The sequence below is a fragment of the Mesoplodon mirus genome (assembly GCF_964341445.2).
Source record: "Mesoplodon mirus genome assembly, chromosome: 4".
Taxonomy (NCBI): Eukaryota; Metazoa; Chordata; class Mammalia; order Artiodactyla; family Ziphiidae; genus Mesoplodon; species Mesoplodon mirus.
Genome location: NC_138979.1, coordinates 179550821 through 179562218, shown reverse-complemented (window position 1 = coordinate 179562218; position 11398 = coordinate 179550821). Strand labels below are relative to the sequence as shown.

The 11398-nt window shown below is 52.4% G+C and overlaps 1 protein-coding gene across 1 annotated transcript in view; it reads left to right on the top strand.

Moving 5' to 3' along the window:
- The first annotated feature begins 7266 nt into the window (after positions 1-7266).
- Positions 7267-11398, top strand: part of CLMN (calmin) — a 125125-nt gene continuing 120993 nt past the window's right edge. The window contains exon 1 of the mRNA XM_082616797.1: positions 7267-7355. Coding sequence (XP_082472923.1) covers positions 7274-7355 — 82 coding nt within the window. The 5' untranslated portion in view covers positions 7267-7273. The remainder of the gene's footprint in view (positions 7356-11398) is intronic.

The window sequence follows — 11398 nt, the reverse complement described above, 5'->3', positions numbered from 1 at the left end:
TAAAAAATAATGGTTCTGGGCTACCCTGGTGGCACAGTGGTTGAGGGTCCGCCTGCCGATGCAGGGGACACGGGTTCGTGCCCCGGTCCGGGAAGATCCCACATGCCGCGGAGCGGCTGGGCCCGTGAGCCATGGCCGCAGAGCCTGCACGTCCAGAGCCTGTGCTCCGCAATGGGAGAGGCCACAACAGTGAGAGGACCATGTACCGCAAAAAAACAGAAAAACCAAAAACCACCACCACCAACAAAAAAACCCAGCGATGCCCTTTCTCCCACAATCCACAATTTTGGGGTTGATGGGGCTCTGCTGGGAGGTTCTCACTTGGGGTCTCTCCTGCGCTTACAGTCAGATGGTAGCCAGGGCTGGAGTCATCCTAGAGCACAACGGGGCTGAAGATGAGCTCCTCTTCGGCGGCTTTTGACTCCCGTGCCTGGTGCCTGGTCCCTGATGGCTGGAGCAGCTGGGGGCTGGTGAGGCCTCTTTCTTTCTCTCTCTCTCCTCCTTGCTGCCCCATGACTAGCTTGGCTTCCTCACAGCATGGCAGTTTCATATTAAATGGCAGCTGGCTCCCCCCCAGGGCAAGAATTCTTTTTATTTTTTTAATATTTATTTGGCTGTGCAGCGTGCGGGATCGTTAGTTGAGGCATGAGGCCTCTTAGTTGTGGCATGTGGGATCTGGTTCCCTGACCAGAGATCGAACCCGGGACCCTTACATTGGGAGCGTGGAGTCTTAACCGCTGGACCACCAAGGAAGTGCCCAGAGTAAGTGTTCTAAGAGGCCAGGACAGGAGCTGCAAGGTTTCTTATGACCCAGCCTAGGATGTTCCAGAACACCACTTCCACCATATTCTCTTGGGCAAGCAAGTCCATCCTAGGTTTCAGGACTTATATTACTGGTTTAGATAAAGGCTTTTGCCCTTACTCCCTAAGAATCGACCTGTTAAAATCCATTTCAACAGCATAAAACGTACATAGTTTTCCAGCAGAACGACACTGAGGGTTCTTTACAACGAAATGTTGCCATTTGAGATGCTCAGGCGTCAGAAGTAGAAATGCCTCCCAGCATATCACACAAACACAAGAAACCTCCCTACAGAAGGCAATGGACACAGTTTTTCTGTTCCTGACCTAGCAGGAAAAGCTCGCCGCCCCCCGCCCACCACCACCAGCATGGTCTTGTTTACCTAAGGCTGAACTCATTCCCCAGTGAATCTCCAACGTGAATTGCTCTACTTAGTAACCTGGGCCAGTTCAAAAGAGTCTACAGCTGCAACCATGGAGGAGAAAAATCAGACTTGGTTTCTGCACTACATCTGGGGTCAAGTCCTTTCTCTGCTAACCTACGACCTGTGTGACTTTGGGGACGTTACTGAATTTTTTTTTGTCCTTTGTTTCCTCATCAATAAAACCAGGATGATAATTGTACCTCCTTCAAAGGGTTGTTGAGAGGATTAAATGAGATAATGCAAGGCACTTTGTACAATCCTTGGCCAAGAGTGAATTTGCAGTGAAGGTTAGCTGCATAGCAGACAAGAGACGAGCGATAAATTTGTTGAAACTGATTTGCCTGTGCAGGGACTGTCGGCTCCAGAGGAGCTGGTCCAGGGATTTTTATTTGCACTAAGTTTTGGCTTTTAAACCACCCTTCCTGGAATGATCATCAACGAAGTTTTCTTTTGTTTCCAAAATGTTAAATTCTATATATTTCCCCAAGGCTGTTGCAAGCACCTTATATAGGGTGTTTATTCTCCCTCACAGCATCCTGTTTCTCCCCACATCTTCACATGGCCAACATCTCACACTTTGTGGGGAAAAAAGTTTTTATCATTTGCTTTACTGCAAAAATGTACACTCCTTAAATAGTGTTCTAATGCCTGCAAAAAAAAAAAAAAAAATTAGCAGAGCGGTCTCCAGGGAAGCATCCTTTGACTATTCAAACCTGGAAGAAATGAAGGGTTTTATTTGTGGAAATTGGGACATCCGGTGCTGTATACTTAGGGAAGCAAGATTTTTTTTTAAACCATCCATCAACACCTCCACACACCAAAAAGTAATAAAATCCCAGAGAATACATTAATATTTTACATTATGGGTAATCTCCCAAATTCAGGGGCAGTTTTTCTTCTGAGTGCAGTTCATTTTATGCCATAGAAATTATCTGAATCTTACTGAAGCATCTTTTCTCTATATTTGATCTCACAGCAATTTTGCCAGGTAGCAACTCTGGGCCCCATTTTACAGATAAAACCCCTAAAGGCCCAGAGAGGTTAAAAACTTGCCCAAGGTCCCACAGCATGAGCCTCTACTGTCTGCCCACTGTCCACTACACCACACGTCCTCCCTCCTTTTGCTTGGACCCGAATTCCTTCTGTTTCTCAGCATCTCTCTCTACTACCAGCCTTGGCATCATTTCCCGCAGTATTCCTGGAAGTGGGTAGCAATCAATGGGGAAAGTTTAGCAGGAAAAAACGAGCAGATGGACAGACACTTGGCATTCCTAAGGCGTAGAGGAGACCCTGACTCTTGAGGAGCCCAGGGCTCAAAGAGTTTTTAGAGTTATGGTTTGGTGAAGTTAAATACAATTTATTTATTCATACATGCAACTAAGTTTTATTGAGCACCTACTATGTGCCCAGCATGGTACTGTGCTCTGGTAAGACAGTGACGAATTAGGCAGCCCTGTTTGCACAGCATTCTTGAGAAATTTGCAGTAAAATGGGCTTAAGAGGCATGCACAAGTACAAGAACAGGTGCCACAAAATCCCTTAGCCAGCCACCAGGTACTGTCAGTTCCACTCTCTGAATATCCTGAGAATCCATCTCCACAGCAGCTGCTCTGGTGTGGACTACCACCGTCTGGCACCTGTGCCACTGAGACCAACAGGGTCTCCCGAGCTCTGATCCCTTCCCACACTGCAACTCAAGGGACAATGTGACCCGCTTTCATCCTGCAAAGGCTCCTCTCTGCCCTTACAACAAAGTCCAAACTCCTGTGCTGGGACATCTCCTCACAGGCAGATTCTCAGTCTTGTCCTCTGTTGGATCCTCATGCAGGGCCAGGCCACAGGTGGGCATTCCACCAATGTTTGTTAAATGAATAAATGAGGCGGGATGGGGGGCGGGAGGACGGTCTTTACCTTACAGTGCAGCCTCATGACATCATAATGCAGATACCCTGCCCAGAAGATGATCTTGGTCTATTTGAAGGATGATTATTGGTTTATCTAGCTAGGATGCATCACAACCTCTTAACTGGACTTAATATGAAACTCCTAACAGTTTCCCTGTGCTGATGAGTGCTATGACTTTAACGGAGCTATGATTTTTACAATGTTATATAAACATGACAAGGCATAGGTGTTTGGGGCAGTGACGGCTAGGGACAAAGTCTGGTCTTGCCTTACTCTGTGATTTTGGACAGGTTACTAAGCAGTTTTAAGCCTTACTCTGATTTTGGACAGGTTACTAAGCAGTTTTAAGCCTCATCTAAAAATGATCCCTGCCTAGCTGGCCTAACGAGGTCACTGTGAAGACCAGATTCGCTCTGGTTGAGAAAGGACTGTCCAAACCCTAAAGGGCTGTGCACACAAACGGGGCCATGACAGTGACCAGAGAAAACAGCTTCCCACTATAGGATGTCCCCATCACACTCCTGCCCTGGAAGTGGTTGGGAGGGTCCACCAGGGTTATCTTTGTTGTTTGTCTTCTTTCCCAGTGGGGTTGTGGGTGTGGTGATGTAAACCATCTGTCCAGATGATCTGCGTGAAGTCATCAGTCTCCACTTGCAGAGACAGGAAGATCACTGCACCAGATGTTGCAAAGTCCTTACGTGGGCAGGGATGTTGGGTTTGATGATCTCTGAGGTTCAGACCAGGGATTCTCCGCAATTCTTTTCCTTTCCCTTGGCAGGAGTCAGTTTTAAACAATGACAAGGATTCTAGCAGAATTGGGCAATTTCTAGAAAATCTGTTTCTGGAAACTCCCGGGAAGCCAAGCCTTCAGGCAGACTACTTTTCCTTCTCCAAAATAAAGGTGCAAAAGAAAAGTAGTACTGTTAATTCATGCAAGAGGGCAAATAACCGAATCCCCCTTGCAAGTCACACGGCCCTCTCTCCCAGCCAGAACTCCAGACCCGGGAGGGAGGCTGCCCAGGCCTGAGGAAGGAAGGGACATTTCACAGTGTGGTACTTGCCCGGTGCCCAGCAGCATGGGTTTTGCCCATTACCAATATGCAAACATTTTTTGATCGCCTCCCCAGAAGTTTGCTTGGGCCCAGGACATGGAGGAGGGGGTCAACTGTTCGTCATTTGGTCCCGGCTTTCTGAGTTCAGGTCAATAATTAGTCATTTATTCATCCATTCACTCAATATTGAGACCTGTCTCTGTGCCAGGCACTGTGCTAAGTGCGCTCAACTAGAGAAATTAAGAGACACAGCTCTTGGTCTCAAGTAGTTCACAGTTAATGGGAGGGTGGTAACCATCAAGTAAACATATTATACAGGAGTAATCCAGATAAAGGTAAAGGGCAGGGAACAGGAAAGGGAAAGGGCATTTCAGAGGCAGCGGACTGAGTAGAAGCCTGGAGGTGACCGGGTGTGGCCATGACCTGCAGTACTTGATCAAAAAGTGTAAAACCAGGATTGACGGACAAAGAGGTGGCACAGGGACCAGTTGGGGAGGACCAGAGTCCAAAGACACTGAAGGGTAGAGGGGTGATATTGACACATTGGTTCAATGACTATTCAAGTACCTTGTAGAGGCCAGCCTCATGCTCAGGGCTGACGCAGGCTCCCATCCCACTTTAAAAACCACCTAAAATTCTTTCCATTTTGATGCAAAGAAAGACGTTCTTTGGGCTGGTGCTCCAACATCCGGTACACAGTTGGTGCTCCATCCATGGTGACCGTGGCCCCTCCCTGCCAGGGGGTTGTTGCCACCTATGCCATGTTCCCCAAAGATGCAGCATTTCATTCACAGGAACAGATCGTTGTACGATGAAAAATGGCCCATCCCTGCAGCTAACATCCACACCGCTTGTTTAAAGCCTTCTATTCCCTGAGATCTTAATGTCAAGGAAGGCTGATTCTCTTGGCTCTTTACTTGGAAAAGAAAATGACTTTCCTTCCAACTTCAGCCCATAACAATTATGCGAAATAAATTGAAGTGTAAAAACAGGAGATGGCTAGCCGATGGGGCACAATTAGGTAAGGTTTGGCTTCTAGTACCCTACTCTGCAGACACAGAAGCAGACCCTGCCCCCTGGAGTGTGAAATGACCATGCACTTTTAAATCAAATCAGGGAGAAGGTAGCACCAGCCTCAGCCTGGGGGCATGTGTTTGGACACCCGTGGGTCCCCATTGGCAACACGGGGCCTCCACTGTGCTCCCAGACCCGCAGATGAGGTGAGCTGGGGCAGGCTGGGAACTCCTGCAAAGGGCCTCCAGAGGTTAAAAGAGAACTTATTGGTTTTCTGTCTGATTGTAAAAATATGTGCTCATGGCGGGAAACTTGGCAAATGGAGAACAAGGAGAAAGAAAAAAGCAAGCTAGAGCTCCGCACCCTGACAGTAGATTCCCGTTCGCCCTCTGGATCAACGCCCCCCACGGGAGACGCAGTGCACGCGGGCAGCCACGTCCCTGGCTGTGCCATGGGGGTGTCTCCACGGACCCCCTGCCCAAACTGCTGTCCCAGCGGTGGTTCCCTTCATCCTTCAGGCTCAGCTCCAAGGTCCCCATCCCAATGACTTATCCCAAGAGGATTTTTTTCTTGAACTCACTTCTGTTTGCAGTTGTCTGGTTTCTTTGTTGGCAGTCCGCTGTTCCCAGGAATTTGCCTAAGGTAAGACATCTTCAGCTTAGGGCCTTGCCTCAAAGGCACAGGGTCTGTCTATCAGCGGGGGCTCCCTAGTTACTTGTTAATTAGGAAGTAGGCTATCTGGGTTTCTAGTATTTCAGTACCATAAATACCGCAACGATGAGCACGGCCCATATATATAAATGCTCACTGAGCCCTGCCCGTTTTTTCTCTCCTGGAATATCTCATATATAAGCCATTCTCTCCTCTCTCTTTCTGCGTGTGTGTGTCGGTATTTGTTTTCTGGAAAGGGTCAGAGTACTGAGCTGGGGGCTGGGACCTCAAGTCCCTAGCTCATTCTTCAGCCGTCGGCAAATTCCAGAACTCCAAAGTCTCCTTTTTTCTGTGTTTTAAAAACCAATAAAGAACTCTGCCTAAGGTATGAGTTGTGAGCACCAAATAAGATAAGATCCTGGAACTCTCAAGACTCAAAAGAAACAGTGAAGAAACACACACACACACACACACACACACACCACCGGAAAGGCCCATACTCATTTTTCACTTTCAGTAAAGCCCCAGAGAGGGTCACTTGGAGATTCAGGGGCCCTGGACTCCATGGGGTACCCTAGCTCCCGGGGTGTCGGCTGCTTCTCCCTCCTCCCCAGAATCTGGGGTCATCTCTGGACTGGATCCCCGGGGAAAAGGTTCCCAATATCCAGACCCAGGAAAGAAGTCTTTCTCTCCTCGAGTCCCCAATCTGGAGACAAACGAGCGAACCCCCCAACATCATCTCCACACTCGCTGGCCCCCTACCCAGCCCCTCCCGATGACGGTAGGTGTCCTTGGGGCGATGGGCACGGCTTGGGGGACCCCCCTCCGCAGGGGGCTGCCTCCCCCAATTTTGCGGGGGCAGAGGACCTGGGGTAGAAGAGTGTGGGTGTCAGGTTCCTATCTGGGACCCGGCTGGGGTGGGGGAGGCGCTGGGAGTAAGGGTGGGAGGGAGTGGGCCCCCCTGGGTACCGGGACCCGCGGGCTCACCCCGGGTTGCGTCACCCGGCCCACCGCCCACTGAGACATCACAATCAGAGGGCCGGGACCCCGCGCCTCATTACCAACCCGTCTGCAACCAAACAATCCAAGCAACAAACACCCCGGAAAAAAAAAAAAAGAAGAAAGAAACCAGCCGGAGTCCAGCCTCCCTCCCCGCCCCTCCCCCTCGCACCCCGGGGCCCCCGCCCCCGGATGCGGGAGTGAGCGCGAGCCAGGCGCCCCGCTCCCGTCCGCTGCCCGCCGCCCGCCCGCGGCGGGGGCGGCTCGTCCGCGCGCCCGCCCCGCCCGCGCCCCGCCCGCGCCCGCGCTCCTCCGGCTCCGCGGCGCCCTCGCCGGGTGCGTGCCTCTTGCACGCCCGCCCGCCCGGCTCTCCGCGCCCGCCGCCCGCGCCCGGCCCCGGCGCCCCGGCCCTGCTGCCCGCGCTTCATGGCTGCGCACGAATGGGATTGGTTCCAGCGCGAGGAGCTCATCGGACAGATCAGCGACATCCGAGTCCAGAACCTGCAAGGTAACGCGCCCAGCCTCCCGGAGAGGGTCGCGGAGCGGGGAAGCCCGGGAGCCCCGGGAGCGGCTCCCCCCACCCCCACCGAGGAAGCTCAGACCGGCGCCGCCCCCTGCCCTGTCCTGACCCGGTCCTGTCACTTACGGAGGGGAAGGGGGTCGAGACACCCTCCCCCAAACCCCGGCATTGCCTCCCCGGCCAAATGAACAGTGGCCCAGGGGGTGGGGAGGCACACGTGTGTGTGTGTGTGTGTGTCGGGGGGAAGCATCCCATTTGCTTGCGGGGGGCGGGGGCGTCACGATTCCCCCCCCACCCCAGCCGCAGCTGCGAGTTTGGAGAAGTTTGTACTTGGGCCTTGGGGGCGGCGGCCCAGGTCAGGGAGGGGAGGAGAAAGTGAGATGGCGTGTGTGTGTGTGTGTGTGTGTGTGTGTGTGTGTGTTCGTGCGTGTGTGTGTGTGTGTGCGTGTGTGTGTGCGCGCGCGCGCGGCCCAGGTCAGGGAGGGGAGGAGAAAGTGAGATTGCGTGTGTGCGTGTGTGTGTGTGTGTGTGTGTCTGAGTTCACACAGTTCCTAAGTACCTCCGGGGCTAGGGGAACTGAATGGGGTGCGGCGCCTCGGGGTGGATGGGGGAGAAGGAGGTCAGAGGCGCGGGTCGGTGGGGTCAGGCGGCCTCTTTGTTCGGGGAGCTGCCCCTCCCCCGGCCCGGGGGTCACCCTGCCAGGGGTGCGGGGGGGGGGTAAGGGCGAGAGGCCGGCCCGCCGGCGCGCGACGCTGGGACCTGTGTCTGCCTTGGGACAAGGTGAAAGAGACGCTTGGGAGCCGGCAGGTCTGACAAGGGCTGGTGGAGGGGGGGGTCTCCGCCACAGACGACGTGAATTTATCTTCCAGAGGAGTTTGTTCATTGTGGAAACTTAGCACAAACATATTTAAAGGAAAAAAGTCACCAACAATCACCCCATAACCCATGCACACACACACACACACCCCACACACGAAGAAAGCCGCTTTTCATGGAGGTGTACTTCCAGCCTCTTTCTTTTCATATGTGGACTTTGCAGAACTGGACAGAGTTCCACCTTCCGCCTCTCTTCACCCACACAGACCTGGACAGGGAAGTTTAGCAGCTTCCTCTACGGGCTTGGGTTTCTAGAGATTGCAAGGTCAGGGGGCAGCTCAGAGAGAGCTGGGAGGCCTGGACAGAGAGGGGGTGGGGCCGTGGGTCCCCCCTCTCATCCCAAGCCCTGCCTTTACTGCTGGAGGGCAGAGAGCCCCAGCGGTCAGGGTGCAGTCTTGGTCAGGGTGCAGTCTTGCGGGGTGACTAGGCAGTCAAGTTTAAACATTACACCTGACAGAATGTTTCCTGGGAGCCCACATGGCCTGCTCCACCCCTAGGTTGGGCAAGGACAGTGCAGGCAGAGGTGACCTGCCGTGGGGAGGAGGGGAACCTAGTGCACTGGACACTGGAAACTTGAGTTTGCTCTGGGCTCCCCTGATTTTTTCTTCAGTGATTTGTGTAAAGTAAGGAGGATTGAGCTGGAGATGCTGAAAATGATCTTTTTCGCTAAGCCTCACGTCTGGGTCCTGTTGCCTGAGAACTGACATCCTATTTTGGGGGTGGGTGTTAGTATCTTTTGCTGAGATGGCATCTGGTTTGGGCTGTCAGGTTGTGTGTGTGTGTGTGTGTCTTAGGCAATCAGTGGGTGTTTATTAAGCACATACGAACCAATTCTTGGTGCAACAACTTCCTGCACTCCTCAACTCTCGGTAAAAAGGAGATCGACTTTTGTGAAGGGATGTTCAACAATATGAGCAGCTAGTTACACCTGGAACAGTGAGAGAAGGCTTCACTCAATGGGGACAGTTTGAAATGGGTCTTGAGGGTTGGGTAGGAGTTCACTGAGTGGGCTCCTCTCTCTCAGCTCCCAGTGAACTGTCCTCACTTTTAGGCAATTGCCAATTGCAATTTGAGCATCAATGGGCTTTGCCATTTAAAAAAATAAACTTTTAACTTTATGTATATTAATGATTATGTGCATGTATCTAAAATATGCATTAATCTCAAGTACAAGCCCAACACATTTTTATGTATGGATACACCTGTTTAACCACTGCCTAGATCAAGATGTAGAAGTTTTCTAGCACCCTGGATGGATGCTTTGTCTCCCTTCCCACTCCCCTCCTCCAACAAAGCAGCTACTACTTTTATCTTTATTGCTGTAGTTTTGCCTCTAGAACTTCTTATAAAATTGAATAGCACAGTATATATACTCTTTTGAAATGGCCTTTTTTTTTTTTTTTCTTTTGCGGTACACGGGCCTCTCACTGTTGTGGCCTCTCCCGTTGCGGAGCACAGGCTCCGGATGCGCAGGCTCAGCGGCCGTGGCTCACGGGCCCAGCCACTCCGCGGTATGTGGGATCCTCCCGGACCGGGGCACGAACCCGCGTCCCCTGCATCGGCAGGCGGACTCCCAACCACTGCGAAACGGCCCGTTTTTGCTCCACATTATGTTGGTGCGATTCATCCACTTTCTTGCTTGTATCAGTAGTTCCTTTTTTAAGAGAGTTTTTATAAAACTACTGAGGCAGTTTTACATATTGTAAAATTCAACCTGCTTTAAGTTTATAATTCAATGCTTTTTAGTAACTCTGCAGGGTTGTGCAAACATCCCGACAATGCCGTTGGGGAACACTTTCATTACCTGCTCACGGCCCCTAGTGCCCAGCCTCTGTGTCAGTCTCGCTCCCAGCCCTAGATCCAGGCTGTCCATAGTTCCTTGTTTTCGCCGAGGACTCTTCCGTCATATGGATGTACCACAGTTTGTTGATCTGTTCTTCGGTGAGGGGCGTTTGGGTTGTTTGCAGCTGGGGGCTGTCCTCAGTGGATGGAGCTGTCAGTCCTGGCAGGCGCTGTGGAGTTGCTGCCCAGCGTCGCTGAGGAGAGGCTGGGAGAGGCAGTGGGCCAGGAATCTGTCTTGTCTCTCTCCATCTTTCCCTTGGCATCCCCGTCTCTTAAGGATGCTAAACAACCATTTTCTCTCCTTGTCTCTGTGGTGCTCAGGAAGTCCAGCCAAAGGGCTGGGTCCAGAAGGCGGCCCTCGCCATGCTTAGAACGTCTGCCTAAACCAGCTGGTGGGTGTTGGCCGGCCCTGGATGTGTCTGGGTGACATATGGGCCATGGGCGGGGGCCTTGTTCATCTGAACTCGGCATGGGTGGTAGTCAGGAGTCCAGGCAGAAGGGTTGTTTTACAAACTCTGTGCTTCTTTCGCGAGCACAGGTAGAAGCAGTTGTCGTGGTGATGGGACGCTGGGTACAGGGGAAGTTCACAAATCTGCCATCATAGGGACTGAGGCGGATCCCCAGCCTCCATCAGGCTTTTTTGTCTATGGCCCTGTGGAATTGTGGAATCCATGCAAAATATGACTGTGATGTCACCAGACCATCCCCCAGGTCGGGGGGAGCAGGGCAGAAAGCGTGGCCTCTCCCAGGAGGGCTGTGACAACTCACTGTACCTGACACATGGGCACGTGAAGTCCTCTTGATGTGCTCACTTCGATGGCTCAGAAAAGTGTCTGTAAATGAAGGACTCCCTGGCAGGGAGCATGGATGTCCATCTGGGCGAAGCTGCCTGTGCCACTCTCACAGGGTCCTTCGCAAGGAAACGGGGGCGGCCCAGCTGTTGACCTTTTCAGAAGGGAGAACGTGGAATTGCAGGATGTGGGCAGCTGCCACCTGGTGGCCCCCACTTCCTTGGAGCCTCATGGGGTAGAGCTGAGGTTGGAGGCGGCACTTCAGGTCTGTGCCTTAGTTCTCAGCTGGGCTGTGGGCAGCAGGGGCTCCGGTGTCTTTCCGATGACAAGGCTGCCTGGCTGCCCCCTCTCCCTCTTTGACTTGGCCTGAGGGTCCAGCTGAATGCTCCACCAGTTCCGGGGTCCCCTGCCTCTTGGTCCAAGGCAGGTGTCAGGCCAGTGTTTGGAAGATGCTCCCGTTTCTGTAGGGAGCCTCCACCCGCCCCCCCCCCAAGATCCATAGTCCTTTTCTGCTGAGTTTAG